Source organism: Eufriesea mexicana, unplaced genomic scaffold (assembly GCF_001483705.2).
Source record: "Eufriesea mexicana isolate 0111107269 unplaced genomic scaffold, ASM148370v2 scaffold956, whole genome shotgun sequence".
In the NCBI taxonomy this organism is placed as follows: Eukaryota; Metazoa; Arthropoda; class Insecta; order Hymenoptera; family Apidae; genus Eufriesea; species Eufriesea mexicana.
The window spans coordinates 319,146-342,987 of record NW_016909085.1 but is presented as its reverse complement, the minus strand read 5'-3'; the positions used below and the strand labels follow the sequence as shown (position 1 = coordinate 342,987).

Below are 23,842 nucleotides of genomic sequence, written 5' to 3'. Positions count from 1 at the left end.
TCCAAAAACCCCCCCTCCCCCCCCCCCCCCCCGCCTTCTGCCTTTCCCCGATTCCATAAGGGAAGAGAGTTACTCGAGGAGTGTTCGCGGTTTATGCTTTTTGCGCGTCACTTTTCACCGTGACGCAGAGAAAAGTATGCTCGTTATATTCAGAACGGGAATGCTTCCAGGAATCTTAACAGCGGATTTGAACGTTAAACACGCCGCGACTGGAATACCGGTTCGTTATGTCGGGTTATTTTCGGTCGCCTATTAAAATTTCCACACGCCGACGCGTTCGCGTGGAGAACACTGCGGAGTCGGTTTGTTTTTCGCACGAGAACTTTTATAATTGAACGTAAACGATCGAATATAACGTCGACTTATTCGAGTAACGCGTTAATCTCTTTCGTGTTCCGCGAAATTGGGTTTCGACATGGTCTTTGCGTGTAACCGATTGTGCTCGCGCACGTGTTCTCCAATTCTAGGGGATTTTCGTGCGCGCGTAGGGCGTCCTAGGGTCATTCTTCCGAGGTCACCTTTCGATCTGTCCATTACGTTTTCATTGGTATTCTTTCGTTATCTCCTTTTATAGCCCAGGTTTGCGTATTTTATTGCCGTTTATTTTTTAAATACCGCATTCTTTTTCATACTACTCGAATCTCTTTTCCCTTCTTTTTCTGTCCTGCATGGTGTTCTTTAATTTCCAGTATTTCTCCTTCCGGGAGATTTTACGCTGACTCCTTTTATTCCTGCAAGTTTTAGCGTTCTTTCCTAGAATTCGCTTTTATCTCTCCCTTTATTCGGTTCCGTTTTTAATTGCTGAAATTTCTTGATATTCCTGTCGTTGTTTTTAATAACTCCGCTTTATTATTGCCTTCTCGTTGGAATTCCATTTTTCCGATGCCCTTGGACAGACTTTTATTGTCGACACCCTGTCATTTCGTGCATTTTTGATCCTGCAATGTCCTTGAATTTCCCGTAAAAGTCTGCCAGAGGTAGAATCATATTCCCGTAAAGTGGTAATTTTTCAAAGCTTCAATCTCATCACGGCAGAGTGGACCCCAGAAAACCCAACGCAGATTAAACCCCAACGGTGGTAAATTATTTTTCATTAGTGATTCGGAGTGGACACGATTCATGGAAGTGGATAAAGTAGGTAGTCGTCAGAAATAATTTTAGCCAAAGTGACCAAATAGCGGGGACACCAGTGATTGACCATAAGGGTGGAAATGGTCCATGGAAATAGATGAAATCGCGAGAAATGTTCCAAGAATATACATAGCCGTCTTATTGGTCTTAATGGAAGCTAGAAATAATTTCGTAGAAATTTACCACTAGTGTGATAATTCACCGACGATGCGATGGACCCTCGTCAACCACTGATAATTGGCTAAGGGATGGTTGGTCGAGTCCAGTATCCGAAGAAATCTAAATTAATCGTATGGGGATTTCAACGATCATCTATCTTTCCACGATTATTCTAAGCGAGATTCAACCTAAAATACCAATTCGAGTCCTGTTTAATTTATTACATAACAAACTATAATAATGTACATATTTGAACTTTCTTTTCCTCTTTATATTTATTTATCCACGTGGGCAATAGCTGTTACCATCGCTTTTTATTAATTCCCACCGATTTTTTAATATCTATCGTTTTACGATTTTATTCGAAATTTCATTGTTCCATCATTTTTCCATTCGAAATTCCACTGTACGGGCACCTTTATTTTATATAACAATACAATTCACAATCGATTCACACGCTATTTCAAAATTTTATACTTTTTAAACCAGAAAATATCGCTATATTCCGAAGCTCTGCTCTGAATTTGTTTTATTCGAGAAATTTTCCAACTGGAATTCATGGTATTTCGTGGCGATAGCGATACCAAATGCGAAGCAACACTTGGTACACTAGTATCCTTTTTCATCTTAAACCCTCTTCCGCATACTGCATATGCACCCTTACAAATGCTGCATCATTTGATCCCTATGATATTAAGAGGCAAATTTTAACAGGTGTAAAATAAGCGTAACAAATGCAGCGAAATTCCACGTGTTTAAGCGCCTCGACAAGCGAATTCACGAACTCAAATTTCGCAATCTCTATTAACAAAGTACCCTCAGCCAGTTCTGCTGCTTCATGCTACAATTTAGGAACTTTGTACATCACAAACACTCCGATAACTTCGTTGACAGAATAGAGAACTACCCCAACAAAAATTTATCAAAATTCCGATACAGTTGACACTGCTGTAACCACAGGACCTGCGCAACGCTGTCTAACCTTCGAACTACATTTCTGTCAAGAATCCTGTCACTATGCAGGACAGTTTGCGCGAACACGTTACCCTAAGCCACTCCGGGTCCACCTAACATCGAATACTCGGAACAGAACCGAATTTCCCTTGACTCTCGATATCGATTCCGTCGATCAGTCTCTGTCTAAGGTTGCAACATCGACAAATTCGATCCGGTAGCAGCTTTTCGCGCAGAAGCAGCGTCGTTGCTCGCGTGAAAAAGAAACTGGGTTAATTGATGCGAGCTCGTGGCTCCCTAGAAGAGAGAAACAGCGAATTCCGCGATCGAAAGTCGCGACCTGGCCCTCCGTGGTACGCGGCTCGTGGCAACGATTTGCGAAGGAATCGCGTTTCAGCGGAACGTATGAAAAATCGCAAAGTCTTTCTAACAAACAGTGCCCTCGCGCTTTCCGCCGTCCACGCGTCCATGTATTTTACATTGCAAATAAGTGGACGGGTCACGAACCATTTTTATGGCCTCACGTTGTTAAGTGGAAAAGCTGGAATGGGTGCAATAAAATACGATAAAAACGTAACACGTCACGTTAGCACTGTTATTAAAATTCTATCGATACACCAGGGAAGAAAGCAACATCTGCGTCGGCGCTGATGCACGGCTTCCGCTCCATCTTGACGACGCTTTGTTAGTTTCCCTTGATTTTGGTCGTCTGTCTGCAAGCGAAATTCGAGCGGAATATCGGCCATTTCCCGAAGTAATTTTCGCAAAACTTGCAAAAAGTAACAGTCTCGTTGAATAGCTGGTTTCGGTGATAAACGGATAACGAATCGGAATTTTAATTGCAGCTTTTTCTGCCATCGAATTTCCATGGGTTTAAGGATCGTAACAGGTTGCTTTTTATCGTCTCACGTCACACCAGAAGAGCAACAGCCGACAGCTATGGCGTTTCGCTTTTTTGCCAGATTCCAGATGAAATTTTCACGCGGTTGCTTCAGCCACACTCGGTTGCCTACCGTCCATCATCCTCTGTCAGCCTACCACCTGTTTCCGTGCTTCGTGTGCTTTATTCAAGGAGTCAGTAGACCGAAAGGCGATCGTCAATCTGACCGGAAGGTTCGTCGGTACCGGAAGAGGCTCGTGAAAGGCGGTGCAATTAATTAAGATGGAATTATGCCGCTGGCTGGTTCACGCTTGAAGGAATAGAAAAACGCGAGGGAGCGTTCGAAGCTCGCCATTTTCTCCATTTTTATTCCATCGCGTTTAGCGCTCTTTTCGCTTCCGAAAACCATACGTCTCCCCGTTAAATACCCGAGACCCGGCAGAAATCGAATATATAAGGCGCAAAGAAAGTTTCGCGGCCTTTTGAGGGAACTTAAAGAAGCGCGCGGAAAGAAGGTTATATCACGAGTGAGACTCGGGCTCGAAAATTCAATAAGCTCCATTGCTTCAACGAAAGAACTTTATTTCACCTCAACTTATTCTCCTCAAAGCGAAAGTTCGCCCATTTTTCCTTCCCCTAATCTCTTACCTCCCATCATCGTGCTATCTCTATCGAGGTTTAATTATCAGGGGATAAAACGGAACGCTCGCCTGGTCACTTTTCCCCCGTGGAAGACGAGGACCCACGAAACTGCCCAGTAAACCTTCGTTCCTTGAATTTGAACCGGGGTAACGAAGAAGAGTGCTCGTAAAACGAAACGATAGCCGGATCATTCCTTTCCTTTGGAATTCACGACCGTATGGGGAGTCACCCTAGTCGTTTCCCTCGAATCGCGTGGCTCACCTCCCTCGGACTTTTCATTAAAACTTTACGACATCAAATCTTTCCATATCTTACGAATTTCATCCTTTCGTCCACGAAATCGATCGCAATGTTTTTACAAATTATTCTCGCTTTATTCGCGAGCCTTTTGTAAATTCGTAAACCTGTCCGGGATCGGTTTTCACGGCAAAATCGAAGGGACAGAATCGCTAGGAGCGCTCCGAGCGAGTTGCGGAAATTAACGGCGGGGCAGGTTCCGCGAAACGGAGATGCAAATTGATTCAATTAATAACGATAAATGACAAACTCGCCTTTCTACTCTGACTTCGCGCGCTTCGCGTGCATGTATACCACAGTGAATCTTTCTAATAAAGTTCTGAGAACGGACGCGAGGGAACGCAAATAATGAAGCGTAATGCGAAGGAATAAGGAAGGAATTACGAGTGCAGCTTAATAGTCTTTTCAATTAGGGAAATGGAATGGCAACACGTTTAATGAAGTGTCTTGCCATCGCATAGACTATCTTTTGTATCAAAACCAGTATTAGGGTGCACGGAAAAAACCTAGCAATTTTCGCGAATAGCATGTTGCGATACCGGCGGTTAGATCCGCGATAATTTCACCGTGCTAATAAATTCCGGAAAATTACGACTCATCGCGGAAATCTACTTAACGAGCCTGATCCTTAGTCCGAGTTTGTTAGAAGAAAATAGATGAACCGCTTACGTGTCAAGCGAGGAGGTCATTCACGATTCATTTATCGGGTACGCAAGAAATCTTGGAATGCAAACAAATGTCAAGACGATCTCAGAACCACGGAATAACCCCAGGAGACACGATCAATTTCTATCGGGGGATTCAGGCTGAATAAGCAATTCATAAATCGCGACCGGTCGCGATCGATCTCATCCCTATCGTTGAAATGTACGGTCCACAGCCATCGTGGATCGTTGCAAAACCAATGAATGAGCTTTATCTCGAGTTAGACGTCTTCGAGCCATGCTACGATAACAGTACCGCCTAGTTATCTGCCCTAGTTTACGATGTTCCGTGGCATTCTCTGTGCGCACGCGTGCTCTCATCCGACCATCATCATCCCCTACGAAGGATCCTCTAAAACAAACAACTGCGACTGAAACAATTATACAGGGATTTAATCCGACCATTCGTCCATAATCGCGATTATTCCACGCGTTTGTCCGAAAACTCTAATTACAGAACGTCTCCGAGAAAGAGACCCTTGGGTCCTAAATCACCCTCAACGAATTGCCACATTCGCAAAGGTATTCTTCCGAAATTTAAACTCGATATTGCCACGATTAAGGTAGATAGCGAGTTTTCGTTTACTTGGAATTACAATTTCCGACTCGATACGTTCAATGTCTTTTTCAGGAACGTCCTCGATTATTCTTTCAGCTGAATAAATTTTTTCCAAAAGGCTTATAATTACAATATCGTCCGTCGTTAATGAAATTATCTCTGGTTGTTTCGCCACGGGGTATCGCAATATCGAGTACGCGATTAAGTAGTACTTGAGGCTGATCCGGATATCGATCGAAAAGGGTTAACTGATGAAGTAGTCCGTAAAGCGGAACTCTTTCCTAGAGTGTGTCTGTCCCTTCCTGTAATTAGCCCCTTTTCGCTAGAATTTTAACTCGATAGACGTTCTTGAACCTTCTCGATAACTTCAAAAGTCCCTCTTCTCGTTCTCCTTTCTTCCATTAATTCCAATCTAACCGTAGCGTCTCGCGGTTCCTCTCATTATCTCAGCGCTCTTTGGATGCACCTTTTTTTCGCGTGTTCGCTGCTCGATCCTCGATCGACCGGCCTTGACTTTATCGGTGATCGATGACGAACTAAGGAAATCGCGATCGCACAATAGGATCGGGAGTCCATTGTATGCGTAATCGTCGAGCCGTGCATCCTTCGAGATGCGCGTCGATTTCGAGACTCTGTTCCGCCGATATTCCGCTGACATTCCGCCGATCTGCATCGCGGAGCGTGTGATTCATGTTGATTGATAGGCATTTCGAGAATGTCGGTCGTTCGGAATAAAGATCGTTTTTCGAACGACGACTCTGTCTCGATCGCTCACGTCCAATATTAATTTCCCGACGATTTCGCATCGAGGATAATTCGCGAAAATGGACGTCGTCTCGCCGATAATTCCAAGTTGCTTTTAACATTCCACGTTTCGTCTATTTTCAAACTATCAACCGACAATTCGCTTATCGAGACGTGACGTCAGAGAACTATGAACTTTGAAATTTTCTACGGAATTTCCATCCACGCGGTTACGTTGTCGTGGACGTTATTTGTCATAGTTTACGTAATGCACGTGCGATTTTAAAACGTGCTTCGTTAAGCTCGTAATTTCTCGAGGTATTGTTCTGTGTTATCCTATATTCCCGATGGAACTTTTTATCGATATCACGATTATACAAAACACCCCTCGATCGTAAAATAATCATGCATCCCTTATTTTCTATCCATTTAAAACGAGCTATCTTGTATCTATTATTTATGCCGATTTTATTATCCATCGATACGTCACATACCGCGATGTGTTCGTTTGTACACACAACAAACACAGAATCGACTGGCTATAAAACGATGATATCATTGCATCACGCGTGCCGCGAAAAGGTTACAAATATTTCGCAACGCTGTCCAAGCATACAAAGCAAATATTAGAGGATACCGGAGAAGCATCCAGTGTACTCGTTAAAATGCAAATTCTCCACGGGTCGTTTAATTGATCGTAAACCGGAAGAAAATACGCCTCCGATCCGATGATGAAGCGAAAACGCACAAAGAACGACGCTTTCCCCTTTCGCAATTAAATAAAATTCATGCTGCAAATAGAACATTTGTCGTTGCTCGTTCTACAATGTATCATCAGCGAGCTAATTATCCGTTTCATGCTATCGAAAAATTCATTCTCGCGCAATATCTGAACGGGTAAAACAATTGCATACAGAAGCCATCGATTCTCTGTAGCGGCCACCAGATGACATTTGCCGCGGAGCTGAGTAAAAATTAGCGTTTCCATGCTTCCAAATGAGATTTCATTCGAGGCTATTCATGGAAAGAACGAAGCTCATCTATGCCGCGATTCACGCGTCTGGAATTTCAATGGAATTCGTTCATAGCGCGGTACCGTTAGCCAAATTACACCGGTTATTGGTGGAAAAGCTCCACTTTCGTTTCACAATCCTCCGAATACCCTATTTTCCTCCTTATTTTCCTACAATTTCATTTTCCAAGTTATCCAACGAAACGGAGAGCGATATTTCGCGCCGATTCCGAACACGACGCACGAAATCTTCGCTCCATAACGCATTTCCCATAGCATTCCATTGAGCAAGTGCACAGCTCTTACTTGCCTACGTGTTTTAGAGGAGACATGTGCCTAGGAGAATGAACGATGCGGTCGTGGTTCGGTGATTTCGAAACGGAGAACAAAGAAGAGAAAAGCAGCGAGGTTCAACATACCCTCTGTAAGGTCTATTCGTTGCTCGGTGTTTTCCACGAACGGGATCTAATTAACCTATCCCCGACACGAGGCCACTCGTCTAGGACAAACCACGAGCACATTTTCGCTAATTAACCGGACCATCGATCGCTCGGTTGAATTGGCGAACGGGCAATTTCGGGGGGCAGAAGTTCGATCCGAACTGGTCGTTAAAATTCGGTGTAAGCGATGGAAAGAATCCGCTATTCGTCACTTCTGCCAGCAGCTCGTCACAAGAGCGTTCGACTCGAAACCCATTTCTGGCCATTGTAAATCGTTGGGCGTGTATGCGTTTCACTCTGGCCCGGCGGAAGTCCACCGATGCAAACCCATTGTTCCCGACAGCAATCGTGCATCGATCACCGCGAACGATTCGCGATACTTTAGCGGGAATCGAGTGGCGAGTCCGAGACTCTGCTCGATGTTGAAATCGGCGGGAATGCGCCGGTTGAAAATCGAGAACGGAATCCCTGGAATTCCGGCGAGAGAAAAGACCGTCCGTGGCGTTGCTTCCCTTTGTTGCACGGAACGAGGAACGACCAGGCTAGGAGCCTTCCACGAGATGCGGTTGCAACGTGGAATGCGCAACGAAGAAGCAAAATTCACCGGGTGTTATGAAAACGATCGGACGTCCTCGTTGGATATATTCAGATTTTCTGTATCGGTTTCGCGTTTAATTCGAATTGGCGCGCAACTATTCCCGAATCGAGATCTCGACGATTCCCACGGCAACGGCTCTCCCGTGTGCCTCCCTCTCGTGGACATTTTTGCAATTTGCGATTTGCAATCGACGCGAATAAATTACGAACGCGTATCTTGTTAAATCGGATGGTTGAATCACAGTGTCTATATATAAATCGAGCGGAGCCATGGAAATATTAATTTGCGATTCGATTGCGCGAACGGAACGGAAACTGTCACCGTTCCCCCTGATGATTATTAATAATCGATGATCACAAATAACTGCAGTTTCACCGGCAATATGGCGGGGTATATATCGCCGCGACCAATAACGCTTCGGGAATTAAACTCGCGTGATTAAATTTGAAACTCATCGTCGGGAAAGATATTAATACGAAATACACGCGACAGCGAGAAGAACCGAGTAAGTACTTTGTCAGTAACGTAATCTCGGAACTTCAGTTGGTTCAGCTTTATGACATAGATAACGAGATATAATAATATGATTTTAAACGATCGATGATAAAGTAGATATTTCTGCGCGTCGTAATCTCGCGCTATTTTACGCCTATCGGATATTACAAAATTCTGCATGGAAATTCCCTCTTTCTCTTTACGATTTTCGATCCAGCCACCGCGTCTATTTATATTTCCGCGTGCAGTGGATTAGGAGACTTGTAATCTCGCTACCAAGCGTCGTTGCGCTATCGAGTAGGGGCAATTTGCGTTATCGCGAGCTTCCCCTGTGTCCGAGAACTCAATCAACGGAAACACTGGCTATCGACAAGCAACGTTATCGAACGGCGAAAAATTATCGATCCAGCCGATCGATAATCCATTAAAAAATGACAAGACGACGAGAAAAACATAATTCTGAATATTTTCGAGAAATTCGAACGAAAATAGTAGAATCCGGATCTTCCATAGTTACTTTTAAGATGCGGGCGTGCAGAAGCGAAAGAATAAAATGGAAACCGATAGCGACGATGGTTCTTAATGACGTCCGCGGACTGTCGAATCGTCGGCGGAACCGGAAACGTTTCGCGTGTAGAGGCGCATTTAATTCGATCGGACCGCCGAGAAATTAGTATGCGACGCGGTGTGCCGCGACGTTGTCCGCGTTCGACCGGCTCGAATTAAGGGAACGAGCGATAGCAGGCTGAGAAAAGCCACGCAAGACGTACAGGCTCCCACGGTGCTCGGCCATTTTCCCATAAATTCAGTGCAACCGGTTCCGAAAACGTAAAGGTGCTTACGACGCGTGAATGGGACTCTGTATGCCCGCGGCCATTCACCTCACGCGTGATTTGGGGGAAAGCTTTACCTTTTATTCGTACTCATCCTACCAAACCGACCAACCTTTTTTTCCTGTCGCTCTACACCTTTCCTTCGTTCGTCCGATCTGGGACAAATCCATGAACTACGCGTTCCCATAATAGTCGCATAGCCGCAACGAGGATTCCCACGAGATAGTCATAGAGTATGTGCTAAATACGAGTCGATGGAAAACTGCATTCATCCAAACACGCGAGAGGGAGTTAAGTGATCCGCAACATCGCCGGCTACCTAAATCTCATTCGGTCGATCTGCCCTGAAACGACGCAACGTCACGCGTTTGTCTAGTTGCATGTTCATCGGCCTCGTTTAGTGGCACTTTTTACCCTTTGCCAAAGTGTACGTACACATCTCGACGGCACGTGGATCAATTGATTTTCTTAATTATATTTTACTTGCTCGTGTATTTGTGTTTTCAAAACTCGTTATTGGTTACATCGCATTCCGCGTTTTAGAATGTTACGCGTGTTTTGTGTTAATACACTTGAGAGGTTATTTTCGATTCCAACTTAACCTCTGCCTACGGAATTGTTACTAAATCGAACTTTCGATCTTCACGCGCTGGTTTAATTCGACGATACCAATCGATTATGAATAATACGCGATCGGCGATGAAATGCGCGTATCCACGAGCATGAGAAACGTGTACCGCGTTTAAACAATTGTTTACAGCGTCGGCGAAAGAGGGAGATTCGATTTTTCAACGCAACCCACCGCCTGTATTGTCGGAATTCTAGCGCGACATTCCATCGAATTGACGCGTGACCGAGGAATCACTGGAAACTGATATTTCCGTGTAAAGAATGTCGTATCCGTCGCAAAATTGTTCGTTATCTATCAGATATGCGATCCTACAATCCTCTAACTGGTGAATAATATAACCAACGAAAATATTATTATACGGTCGAAGTTAATGCGATCTTACCTAAATGTTTCTCCTGGCGTCGTGGCCCACACCCTGTTTAAGACTTAACCAACTGTCACTCATAACGCCTACGATCGCACACAGTTTTTTAACACGACACACCGCTTCACGACACCTACCCGCTTCGCTGTTATTTATTTCGAAAACGCGAAATGTAGAAAGAGGCGAGTCGTCGGAAACGTCCTCCGACCGTGATTACTGCACGAATGCTTCGAGTACGTCATGTCCTGAGAAGCTAGCGCCGCAATGCGAACTGTCGCACGCTGCCACCTAGTTCCAGGTACGTCCTAGGGTTTTTAGTTTCCTCCACTCAGTCGTATCAGTTAGCAGTAATATTTTGTTTATGTTCCATACTTTTTGTCTTTTACGTTTTAATTCATCTTTATCGTAATCAAGGTACCAATATTGTCTTTTTATATTTAAACTTCTGTACTTTTTGTCCATGAATTAAAATTATAGCGTTTACCAAAGTTTCTCCGTTTACGTCAATTGTGTCCAAATACATCGCTCGCTCAATTAGAAAATTCTAAGTCGTTCCTTTCAAGCTGCATTCTTATGTACAGTATGCTTTAATAATGTTCATTATTGTATATATTTTTCGTATTTGAAACAAGATTTCGTTTTTCGTAGATGAGGTATTTTACAGCTATATCTCCACGACTCGTATTTTTAATTATTTTTATATGTTGATCAATTCGATTGGATGGGGTATATATTAGCCAATAGTAATTTTTTAATAATTCCTTGTCGGTAAAGTCTGTAAAAAGAATTCATTAAAAAAATATGCAGTATTGTTACAACAATACCTTTATGATATTTCTGGTGAATTTTTAAAAAATCAATAATTATATATTTGTTGTCATATACGTCACCTTTGAGCAAACACGAAAAATTTTACATCAGAATACCATCAGAACAGCTTTCCAACACAATACGGCAAGAATTAGGTGGATTAAACAAACTTACATAATTATTTTGTCTGTTGGTTATTAATATTATAGATTGAGTTTGTAATCAACGCCAACTCATTATTCTTTGAACAAAAATTGATAATTACTTTTGTGAGAATATAATTTATTTCTGTTGACAACTATCGAACGTTGTTTGTCTTAAACGAACCGACTTTCATATCGTACAATTTTAAAATAGAATTATTGTTTTGAAAAAGTTTACGACATTTATATTCGATAAATTTTGTCGAAACAGCAATATGGCAGATAATATAAATGACGATATAAAAGAGGACAAACCCGGAGAAAGTAAAGATGAGTTACAAATGACAGCTGCAGAGGAACGAACAAGATATTTTAAAAAATTAGAGAAATGGTTGCATGAAGCTTATGCCTGGCAGAGCATGGCTGCAATATTTCCGTATTATTTAATGTCTGGGCAAATAATAAATTCATCGTCTGGTAAGATTCTCGTCATGTTTCGCTGTCATTGCATAGGGTATATAATATATAAATTAGTATATTTTCTCGCTAGAGCAAAATTATTCTATAAAATGGAATAATTATAGGTGTACCATTATTCCCATCACAAGTATCAAATGTAGGAAATACGCACAGGTTAATTGTTGGCACGAATGATCAGGAGAACGATTCACTCAGACAGAGGAGGCCGCAAGACCATGTAGGACCCCTATTTCAACCTCCTGGAGCTGAAGGTAGAAGGTCATAACGATATCTCCTGTGTCCATCACATTGCAACAGAGGTTCAACTAGTACTATATGTGCTTTTATTACAAAAGTACTGCATTTTATATGATTATATTTGAAATGTTCAGTTGATTTGTTTATCCTTAAATAATACCATATAATGGTACCATAAATGTAGTATTTTTGAAACATACATTTTCATCTGTATCATTTAATATCATGGTTGCCTTATTTATCGAAATTTAAGGAAATAATTCTTTAAGGTTTTGAGTACCGTATACCTCCAATATGGAAGAGATTCGCAGCTGAATTTATAGATTCGATAATGTTGTTTCTTGTGAAATTTTCTATTACTTTTATTGGTATTGATGTTTTTGATTTCAGGTATGTAGGATTAATTCTTCTTTCCCAATAGTTTCATACTTTTATGATTTGTCATTGTTCTATTTTATTCTAGAGATATAGATAATCTAGACTTGGTAATGGCAAGTGTGAGAATTGATTATAAAATGGCTTTACAACTGGCATACGGTATGGTAGTGTTAGAAATAATTCATCGCATAACGGTATGCATTTTTGAGGTAAATAGATCATTGCATATATAGGTTATTGAAAATAATGTACACTGTACTTCAATGAAAATATTTTCTTAGACATATTGGCTTCAACATGGGATAAATGGCCGTATTGGTGGTGCAACACCTGGTAAATCCATGATGGGGTTAATAGTTGTCCAATGCCGTAGTGTTACACCTGTTGATAGACCTGATGATCCTGATGTTGTACTTGTTTTACCAGGAAGAGATTTAGGTTTACCGCTAGCGCTTGGAAGATCAGTTGTGAAGAATATGATTTTGGCATTTTTATTTCCTATATGTTTTGCCTTATTTTTCTTCAGGTTTAATAGAACTGTTTATGACCTACTTTGCAATTCCATTGTAGTCGAAGATCCTTACAGGAATTTAAATAATAATCGACTTCACCAACAATAAAAAATTAAAGAATTGACTATATCTATATTGTATATATTGTATGCGTGCACGAGCGTATATAATACGTACATAAACGTTTCAATCAAATATTGCAATGTTATAAAGTATTTTTCTAGATGTATTACGAATGCTCTTGCAATTACTGGATAACATAAATTTACAGGCTGTTCGACAAAGAACATTTAATTATCTTGAGACCTATACAGATTGTACAAATTTTATCTAATACAGTTATTAATAAAACATTTTATAATTTATGATTATGCGTTGTACTATGAAAACCCGATACATGGTAATCTCTTAACAGTATTCTATGGCACATATTTATTTTGTAATTTATCCAATTATTTTTTTTACATGTTTCTTCGTAAACAGAAAAAAAATTGCTTTCACCTTACTTTAAACTTTTTAGCGCCATCTAGAGGGATATTATTAGAAACTAACAAGACTAGCAACTAACCAATGACGTCACTTCCCAGTTAAACGTGGCTGCCTTGCGAGAGAAGGAAGGAGTGGCTTTGCGATCTGTCAAGTTAAATGATTTCTCGTGAAAATTAATGACTCGTTGCATTAATTAAATTATTCTCGTGTGTTTAATATCTATAATTCATTGCGTAGTAGTTTTAATATACGAAGAAAATGTCGTCTTCGGGTGATTTTGGAAACCCGTTGCGTAAATTTAAGCTTGTCTTTCTCGGTGAACAGAGCGGTAAGTATTTTCTACCTATACTTCCGTTGATTTTGGATCAATATTGGCGATGTACATGTCGGTTTTATCTTTCCTATGATTTCTCGCTTATCAAACACGAAAATTTCCATCGTATTCATCAGTTCCAATGACCGTTGTAGGTTATAGATCAATATTTCTGGTCACTGTGCAACTTTATCGTTCCGATCGAATTTGGCGTCGTTCTTGTTATCACCATCCTAATATTGCATTTAGTCCTAATAATGCTTATAATTTTATATGTACTTCGTCGTAGAATCCTACCATTTTCATGAAAATATTTACTGACCATTAAAATTCATAATTTATGCATTTAATGTCGTATTGCTATATAATATATGTATTTGTTTCATTTTATACGATCGTAAAGTACATCGGTATATCGCGATTATACTACATAATCGCAGTAAATTCCCATAATTCTACTGCCTGAGAAAGAATGCTAGTTTTGTTATAAATTTATATTTCTTTAAGTCTACAATATGAATCAAAATAATTATAGTAATAATTCATTATCATGTATGCTTTTAAACCATATTCTGAAAAGATATGCTAATTTGGATTTTGTCCTTTTAAGTACACATAATATGTAGTAAGTTTTTTGCATTAATCGTGTGATTTTTTTTGTTGCAGTTGGAAAGACTTCTCTCATCACACGGTTTATGTATGACAGCTTTGACAACACGTATCAGGTATGAAATTACTAATTTTGTGATATACATATACCTATGTATATGTCATAAGACTTATATATAATTTATATGATTAAGTATATTATGACTAATATATAAAAGGAAATATAATGTATTACAAGGAAAAGCATTAATGTTGATAACTAAAATATGTTATATAAATACTTGAATATAATAGGTTCTTAATTTTCCATTTTATCGTACTACCTACACTTGAATTTGTGAGATCATCCATATTTCATTGACATACTTTCCATTGACCTTATAGGAATGTCATAAGTTTTCACATTTGTTTTTCATTTTGCTCATTTCATTTCATTTTAGTTATAAGTGTAATGTGAAATATATTTTTATTCTATAAAATGGTTAACACTAATTTTTGCAAGTAAATGTTGATAGAAGAATTAGTAGGGAAACCTAGATATTGACTTTTTTGAACAGATAGAGTTGAATAGACAGAGACATTAAATTTGATTATTCCTATTTTGTGAAGTTGTTGAAATATGAAATTTTAATATATCACACTAATTATACGATAATGAAGATGTTAGAATAAGATAAAAATGTTCTTTAAAGGAAGCAGCAAGGTATTGTATTATTCATTGCAGGCTACAATAGGTATAGATTTTTTAAGCAAAACCATGTATCTGGAGGATAGAACTGTAAGATTGCAGCTATGGGATACTGCAGGGCAAGAACGGTTTAGATCTTTGATACCTAGTTATATTAGGGATTCTACTGTCGCAGTTGTGGTATATGATATAACTAGTAAGTTTAAGTTGAAGTAGGTGCAAAGTGTTAGATATGACATTTTATGGCATTAGCTGAAGTGAATTATTTACACAGATGCAAACTCATTTCATCAAACATCAAAATGGATTGATGATGTACGGACTGAAAGAGGAAGTGATGTAATTATTATGTTAGTGGGTAATAAAACAGATTTGGGTGATAAAAGACAAGTATCAATGGAAGAAGGTGAACGAAAAGCTAAAGAGTTAAATGTAATGTTTATCGAAACTAGTGCTAAAGCTGGGTATAATGTGAAACAGGTACGTTTTTATTGTGCAGTAAGTTGCTATTAATACAATTGTAAAGTATTAATCATATTTTATTGATTGCTTAGCTTTTTAGAAGAGTAGCAGCAGCTTTACCAGGCATGGATTCCACTGAAAATAAGCCACCTGAAGACAGTATCCTTTATTTAAGATACGTAATGTGCACATTTGCATGGTACATATACAAAATCATATTTCAGGGATTTTTCTTTCTTCAAGTACAGTACTAAGCAACATGTCCTAATTCCTCAATTTTTATTCTATTCATATTTGTTTTCAAAGTTGCTTGACTTCAATCTATTATAGTCATCTTTTAATATAATTTATAGAAACTTCATTCATTATTTAAATTTCAGGTGTGTTTTGCAGCAATGTCTTTTTTTTTTTTGAACTCCCACGATAGTTAAATATATATTTCATATATTTTAAAGTTTTCGCATAACTATTATTCATTTTCCAAGGATAATTTTGAATTTATTAATTTTAATATTATCATTTTAACGTTACTAACAATTTCATTTTTTTTTTCCGTTATCTTTTTGTGTTTTCCTTAATGTGTTGCTAAACCTGTAGTGCAAGAAGTAGTTCTGAAGGACACACCAATTGAACTGAAAGCATCGGAGAGCAGTTGTGCATGTTAAACCACCGATCAGCCTAATGGTAGACAAGACACTGATCTAAGTTAATTTATAAATTAAACTTTCAATGCTAGGACAGTGATGTTCAGTTTGTCCTTTTCACAGTTTATAATGTGAAAAGGAACAGTACTGTACTGAAGAGCTATAATCATTATTTCGTGAAAAAAAACTAAATATCTCACGGTAGCTTAAGCAGACTGCTTTTACACAATAACGTGTTTGTGTGTACTAGTAAATCATCAACGTAATCCAATTTATTTAAACTCGCGTATTTCATCAAAGTCGCTTGCTTTTTTAATGTTTCGATAGTAAATAATGGTCATTTTAGATAGTGCTTCGAACCTTTTCTTAATCGAGAAACAATTTTTGTAACAAATATTTTGTTTGTCACGAACATTTGCAATTTTAGGTAATGAAATTTTGTTATGTTTTGCATTCTGATAAAGAAAAAAAAAAAAAGGAAAAAAGACAATTTGAATGAAATACTAGTCGTATGCATGACCAGTGCTGCAATTGCATGATATATGGTGCACTTATATATATAGATATGTGTATTTATCATCATGTATATATAAGTTGCAATACGCGATAAACTAATGGCGAAATTATGAAATTACGTATTGCGTAAATGCAGTCAAAATAATAGTCAACTACAATTCGTTATCGATTTGATCTGAGTGCAAACGCGAGCAATAAAAATCGTAAACATTCACGAATGCATTTGATTTAAACGCGTACCGACATAGTATGACAGAAAACTCGTACAATATGTACCTGCGTGCGTACTGTAAATGAACATAAAAGGATTAGAAATTTCAACGATTCCAAATTAGTACTTAACGTTATCTCATTTTTCTCGAATATTTTAAGAACTTATTGCTCATGTATAATGGTTTTTCTTGATTCGGATAAATCGATCACTGCATAAATTAATATATTGCATTTCCTATTAAAGTATTATTTGTACATTTTGTACACTAAATAATTAATTTTTACTGAAAGAGAAGAAAAGAAAAGAAAAAAAAAAAAAGAATTTAGATAGAGCAAATAATTTTCAAAAATACTTTCAAAATCCAATTTGTATATATTAACTTAAAATTTGGGATATGGATAGACAGAATGCTATTATATCTAATCTTATGACTTTTTGTTAATAATTATTGTAATATTTTAATTTATATAAAAAAGAACATCCAATAGCATTATTATTTTCCTTATATTGATTTTTTTTGTTTTTTTTTTTACAAACCATAATATTTTCTTGCCATTTTTCCTTGTTATACATATTTCCTTATTTCGCAATCACTGTAAGACTTACTTTTAACTGTGTAATATTTTAATTATGATTTATATATACATATATAAATATATGTAATTATGCTTTGTATTATACTGTGAAGATGTGAAACATAGCACTTGTTGTATAATTTATAATTAAGGTGCTTTGTGGCTGTAAAATTTCACCGTAATTAATGTTAGGGAATGCTCCGTCCCGTTTTTAAACTATTTAAATTTTATATGCTTTTTAATTACAATCTATTCTAGCTTTGAAAAAGAGAAATACATACCTACTGACTCAAAATGGGACTAAATTTTCGATTAATATTAAGACTCGTAAGTGGCATAGACCTGAGAAATTCTTTATAAAAATTATTCGATATAGCGTAGCTCACTATATGCTACCTAGACACAGGGATACCATTAATACCATTTTTTAAGGCCTAACGTTCTCATAGAATTTATACCAATGTGTAAGATCGATACGAGAATTGATCGACGTGCTGATCTTTTTTTCAATTAATTAATAGCTAAATGTTAGCGGCAATTGAATGGTTACTGTGATAACGCCTTAACACACGAAAGCAGCTGTCGATTTGCAGAATCAGTCACCGATGCAGAATGGCTCCGAGTCGGAAGAGGAAGTCGGCTGCTTGTGCTAGGGAGGCGGTTTATCAGTGTGCAGCTAATAATGCTAACTCCTTGAGACATTCTGATACGAACCAAAAATCATCACGTACTATTAACAAGATGCTGGCTTCTTCTGATGTCTACATCGTGGCCCATAAGTTAACGCGCGACGAAGGCACAAAACGTTTCATTGACACCGTTCTTACTACCGATTACTTCTGCCCAATCAATCTCATTTAAGTCGTTTTACCGTAGCGTGATTAACCGATCGTTTTGCTATGATTCATGTTACTCCAAGAGAACAGCTTCGTGCGGTTATAGTGCGCGTTGTTATGTTGTTATATCTGCCAAACACTCTTCGACGAGAATTAGCGATCTTCTCATACATGTACGGTGTGACTGGCCGGAGATTGAAGTCATTCAAGGAAAAGAAGGGAAAAAGAAAGATAATACCACCGAGCGAATGACATGGATGTAATGGGTACGTCACGATGATAGGGTGGCTCTTCCATGCTCGTTAGGACATCATTGAGCCCGTCGTTAGGCGATCGAAGCAATACGCAAATAGCTTTTCTGTGAGATTGTACATATCACGGTTCTTGATGTCGTGAATCGTTCAGGAAGAAAGAGCACAACGAGTTTGCTATGTTTAATTTTCCGTCAAATCTTTTCGGACTCGCTCGTGTCGCGAGAATCCAGCGGAGATCGAGTTGCCACCGATTTCTTCCGAACAGCTTTCTTTGCTCATCCTATCATCGTTTCCTTTGATCGCGACTTTGGAAAATCTATTCAACACGCACAAGACACCGGGAAGCTTAGACAGAAGTATTCTAGACACGCGAGATATTCTAGACATATACAAAAACGACTGAAAGTAAAATGTTTCATTAGTTCACCAGGTAGTCGAGAAAATCGAACGATCGAGCGATCTGTTTCTGGATCAGTTGCGAAAATTATTACTCACACGTAGAACATGTTATTGGCGAGTCTGTTTGACGGCGGATTGTTCAAGGTTTATAATATTGTAATCATAATTAACAATCTTTATAGACGTTTTTCAATATCTCTTGATAAATAAGCGAGCGACTCGATACGCGATCTGTTCATAAATCGAGGAAGAAGACGCACGTTGAAGGGAATAATTTGCGAAAAGAAATCAAGCGCTCAATCGTTTACTCGCCATTTTATACGATTGTTCGTATAACCGAGCAATCTTCGTTATATATACTCAGGTGCTTGATATTTACAAAATTCTCTTTTACAAGGTCACGGACGTGACATGATCGGTGGTCAGCGAGTGATATTTCAAACGGATAACTACAGCGAAACTTGTCGATTGCTTTCAGCGGACGCTTAACTATAAACGGAATAAGGATGTATCGAATCGAAGGTATCGGATTAGAATGTTGCGTCTTCTTTCCGACGAATCATACACGCAAACACACGGATAAAAGGGCAGGAACCAGTATGAAAGAGACGTGTGCGTCGAGCGACGAAACATATTGCTCGTGTTTCATCGAGGAGACTGAACGCTTTATAAGGCACGCCGCCGTTTAATCAGAATCGAACAAAACGAAACGAAGCATACTCGAACCAAGAGATATTAACAGTGTACATCGTATCAGGTATCACGTGGAGCGCTTTGGAGAAAATGGCGTAGCGGCAGCCCCCTGAGGCTAGTAAGTTCGCTAGAAAGTTCGGGGGTAAATCGGTTCGAGCGCGATATTCGTGTATCGTCAGCGATAATTGAGAGTGCCATGAGAGAAGCGGGCCAATTTTACATCTGCTAATTAGAATGTCGAGAAAAGAAGAGAAAAGAGATAAAACGGTAGACGCATCCATGGGGAAAACGCAAGAGCGAGAGAACTCCGCTTGTCGCGCGACCAAAGTCACGAGCGAGCGCAGTTTTCCCTGTTGCGTCGTCGTTGTACATTGATGCGATGATAAGGCTTCTATCCCGAGAAAATGATGAAAAAGAGAACGAAACATGGAACAGAAGATAAGTGATATGTTGTAATTCATTAATCCGCCGTGCTTAACGCGAGCTCTACGTGCACTAGCACTGTTTCTTCTGAACGTTAAACTGTCTCTCTAGCGCAGCCCCTTGTGTAATAACGTGTCGTGTAGCGTTCATTCGCACCTTCGTTTATCGTCGTGTGCGAATATCCTGGAGTCCTCTGGTACGAATCCCGGGAAAGTTCGCATTTCGAGGAGACCAATGTTACCCTGTTACGTTCGATATTTTCTAGCGAAGCGGAATACACCCGTTGAAGCACGTGTCGTGCACGTTGTTCAACGAGGCAAAGAGAGAAAGTGTGAAAAGCGCCTAAAAATATCGGTTTGTAGCGCGGATTCGTACCACTCGACATCCTGGTGCACGCGGAGCGTATATTTTTCTTTTATTCGGCCTCGTGCTCCGGGGAGAAGACACTCGGCTGCAGACTCCTCGACCGAAAACGCGGTCGTAGCTCGACGTAGGATAGATTCTTAGACATTTCCGTACGGAGGGAATAAATTTGCTATACTCGTTTTAATCTCTATCGCCTAGCTCGCGATGCTCATGCCTAAAATGAAAAAGGAAAAAAAGAAAAAAGAAAAAAAGAAAGAAGAGGACACGTTACATTCGTCCGAGGCGCACTTCCGGTGTAGCTAGAGGAAGTCCTCTCGACCTCCACGCGGCTGCAGCGATTGTCTCCTCCACGCTGGCGAAGCGAACGAACGTAGAAATACGCCGATCTAGTCGGAACGACGCGATCGATGATCGTTCAGTGATCCACGGTGCTTGTTTTCCGGGGCACAGTGAGATCTGTATCCTTTCGGTTGCGGTTCCACCCTTTCGCCACAGTGTTTCCGGTTATATAGAAAATTACGTTAGGAATTTCGTCGAAGTATCGCTTCGTTGCATCGATTCGACTAGTGATTCGTCGATCATGGTAATTGGAGATTATGCGGAGCTTATTTGCGAAATTTGCGAAAGTACGGTTAAACGTTTGCGTAAAAGGTGTAATATATCCGTTGACATTTTTCCTTCGCGATATCAGGCCGAAAATGGTTTGCCAGGTTTTTAAAATATTCTTTCTTTCACCGATCGAAACGTAGGGCCCCGAATAGAAATATATTCGACTGTTCGCATACGCAAGACTCCGTTGCTTTATTTCGGTGACTAATGGTTACTCCTCGTAGCGAAAGGGTTAAAGGAGATTTGATAACCTAGTAGCAGCAATGATTTGTAGCGTTTCGGAGGATTCTTGTGAATGTAATTTGCAAGGCAGCCGCGTTTTGTGGTAATGTTACTGTAGCCGATGTTTCTTAGTTAAATAGAGGTATTCGCTGTATCGTCTTTTTGCAATTAAATTGTCAAACTTAACGTAGCAGTAGGGTGCGATATTCATTAATTGTAAAGTTAACCCTTCCAGTCTTCGAGGCTGTCGAATACTTCTGAGTAATCCTCACTCTGATAACCGCCATCGCGAATTCTTTGCATAACCCTCGTCGTAGAGAGATGTAACGAAATTTGTTGTGATACTCCTTTTGTACGTTCGATTTTATACTTCTGTACGATAATTTGATACTGTGTACTCGTAGAGCCTTTCCCCCCACGCCCTGATCTTTGATTCGTAACGAGATGAATGTCCGAGGCTCGAAGGGTTAAACGTCTCAAGGCTTTAAGTTTCTCCGATACATTTAATATAAAATAGAAACTAATGTACGCTTTTGTTTAACGTGATAAAACGAGATCTTGCAGAAATATAATTGAAAATAAACACCAGAGATTCTTGATTCTTTCGGGATCGACGCGAGCGAATCGATCGGCGATCGAGAGCCAACACACTCGCGTATGATGTACCTGCATCGTGATGCATCGTGACACACAGCGTGAAGAGTCGTCCCGACTAGACCGGAAATCTAAAGTGCATTTATCACACGCATGATCTATAGGACTATACACGTATAACGTATAATAACCATCGCGATTGGATGGAAGAGGCGACAGGAGTATGGACTACCGAGGAGAAATTCGCAATCTCTTATCGTTTCCCCGTTTAGCTGTAGCGCAATAACGAAAAGTATCGCATATAACGAGTAGTGGATCGTCGGATTTCTCGTTTAGCTTCGAAGCTACGTAGCTGTAGCGTAACAAATACACAGACACACATATACACACAAACACACACACACCGATCGTGTATCGCATTTTAATATTAGGGGACACGTATCGTCGTTTTCTCGATTCACGCGTTTGTCCGAGCTACAACGAACCGAGATCGGAGAGGGAAGTGCGCTGAAGAAGGATGCGTTTCTTTTATACAGTTCAGTCGGACCTATCGAATCGAAGACGATGCTTCTCCTTCTGCGAATAAACACCGTAGCACGCTTCGCTTACGAATTCGTTACACCTGTTGTGTTCGTTACACCCGGTTGGCTACGAAACAAACGCGTAGTTTATTCTTCACCGGCCGAGTAGGGTGCGACCAAAGGGTGGCACTCGCGTACCCCTTCGATGCCGCCGACATTTCGCTGCGATAATCCAGCGCTATGTAATACCACGCGCAATGCTGGCTAGGAAACGGTGAACATCGTGTCCACGAAATTGTCTGCTCGATTGTCTCTTCTCGCTCTTCGTCATCTTTCATCGTGTCAAGCAGAAAGGTTGCAAAGCTGACACTAGCGGTACGGTTTACGTGGTTCGGAGCAATAATCCAGTGACATGCCCGCGTCGAGCGAGACACTGTAATTCGATTGGAGTAGCATGGTGATTTAATCATAGGTAACAACGCCGCAATCAGACGATCCTATCAGGGAACACTAGCGTTATCTTCTCAGTCCGATTAGGACGCAGTTCCTCGAAAACAGACGTTCCGTATCCATAACGCATTCGAGTGTAATTCGTCACAGTGGATCATGATGGATCTCGCCGGAGACTGCACAGTCTGTTTAATCCAATTACGATGGTACCGCGACACGATCGAACCGCTAGTGTAAACGAATACCACGAGCGATACTTGTAGCTGGCAGCCACGGTATACTTGGAGCAGAGTGTTTGCTAGCCCGCATTCGGTCGTCGGAAGAGGGATCGGGTTGGCGGTGTCGAAGGTCGATTCGAGTTCCGTCAAAGTTTCGAGGTTCGATCGGCGAAAGAGTTCTCCGGCGATCGGAACTTTGCAAATAGGATCGAACCCGTTGTTGAAGTTTCGCTTCGGTAAGGGCAACGAACCGGAAAGTTTCGCGAAAAAGGCGAAGGGCGAACGTCGATTGTTTAATTCCTCTTTTTTCCTTTATCCTCCTCTTTCCCCCTTCCCCCGCGCACTTGTTCCCCGTTTCTCTCTCCCTGAAAATCTAATTTCGATCAGAATCGGAGCATAATCAGCCGGAGCTCGCGAACAACTTTTCGCTTTCGCCGGAGAACTTTTTCCACCAACGCGAACGTGTTGGCGAGTCGAGTGGAGAGCGAATAATCGGGTAAGTCTGGCAAATATTGCCGCTAATTAAAAACGAAGTTACAAGAAAGCTCGGAGGAAAAAAAAGAGCGTTTTAATTCGACCAGGTGAAATTCGATTAATCCGAACATCTGGAATGGAAAGTTGGCTAGGGATTGGGTTCGAGGACGGATGAAAATTCGGATGAAAATTCGGATTACGAGGGCCTCGAGGTGACTGACGGTGATACAAAAACGGTCGGTCGACGGAGAATATAACGAAATTCGCGTG

At 40.1% G+C, this 23,842-nt stretch overlaps 3 protein-coding genes across 8 annotated transcripts in view; 2 read left to right on the top strand and 1 right to left on the bottom strand.

Moving 5' to 3' along the window:
• The window catches only part of krz (beta-arrestin protein kurtz), a 27,469-nt gene extending 16,769 nt beyond the window's left edge, over nt 1-10,700 (bottom strand). The window contains exon 1 of the mRNA XM_017899570.1: nt 10,462-10,700. The gene's annotated coding sequence lies outside the window, so the exon portion shown is untranslated. The remainder of the gene's footprint in view (nt 1-10,461) is intronic.
• LOC108547171 (uncharacterized) lies at nt 8,536-13,250 on the top strand. 5 transcript variants are annotated; one of them, XM_017899573.1, is made up of 6 exons: nt 8,536-8,625; nt 11,668-11,873; nt 11,981-12,127; nt 12,383-12,503; nt 12,577-12,700; nt 12,773-13,250. In XM_017899573.1, exons 2-6 carry the CDS (start codon nt 11,672-11,674, stop codon nt 13,109-13,111), a joined length of 933 nt encoding a protein of 310 aa, XP_017755062.1. In that variant the 5' UTR covers nt 8,536-8,625; nt 11,668-11,671; the 3' UTR covers nt 13,112-13,250. The 5 variants fall into 5 exon arrangements, with proteins under 5 accessions (XP_017755062.1, XP_017755061.1, XP_017755064.1 ...); XM_017899572.1 differs by lacking the exon at nt 8,536-8,625 and adding an exon at nt 10,788-10,857; XM_017899575.1 differs by lacking the exon at nt 8,536-8,625 and adding an exon at nt 10,999-11,018.
• Nucleotides 13,251-13,613: 363 nt separating this feature from the next.
• Rab6 (RAS oncogene family member Rab6) lies at nt 13,614-23,129 on the top strand. Of its 2 annotated transcripts, none has more exons than XM_017899577.1 (6): nt 13,614-13,820; nt 14,472-14,530; nt 15,139-15,298; nt 15,377-15,582; nt 15,657-15,723; nt 18,093-23,129. In XM_017899577.1, the coding sequence occupies exons 1-6, from the start codon at nt 13,751-13,753 to the stop codon at nt 18,164-18,166; spliced, it is 636 nt and encodes a 211-aa protein (XP_017755066.1). In that variant the 5' UTR covers nt 13,614-13,750; the 3' UTR covers nt 18,167-23,129. The 2 variants fall into 2 exon arrangements, with proteins under 2 accessions (XP_017755066.1, XP_017755067.1); XM_017899578.1 differs by lacking the exon at nt 18,093-23,129 and adding an exon at nt 16,162-16,489.
• The last annotated feature ends 713 nt before the right edge of the window (nt 23,130-23,842 follow it).

Bases quoted from the DNA above. Each gene is read 5' to 3' on its own strand.
- LOC108547171 (XM_017899573.1), top strand. From the start codon at position 11,672: ATGGCAGATAATATAAATGACGATATAAAAGAGGACAAACCCGGAGAA. The intron at 11,874-11,980 runs GTAAGATTCTCG...GAATAATTATAG, and splicing joins AATAATAAATTCATCGTCTG to GTGTACCATTATTCCCATCA. The intron at 12,701-12,772 runs GTAAATAGATCA...ATATTTTCTTAG, and splicing joins TAACGGTATGCATTTTTGAG to ACATATTGGCTTCAACATGG.
- Rab6 (XM_017899577.1), top strand. From the start codon at position 13,751: ATGTCGTCTTCGGGTGATTTTGGAAACCCGTTGCGTAAATTTAAGCTT. The intron at 13,821-14,471 runs GTAAGTATTTTC...TTTTTGTTGCAG, and splicing joins CTTTCTCGGTGAACAGAGCG to TTGGAAAGACTTCTCTCATC. The intron at 15,583-15,656 runs GTACGTTTTTAT...TTGATTGCTTAG, and splicing joins CTGGGTATAATGTGAAACAG to CTTTTTAGAAGAGTAGCAGC.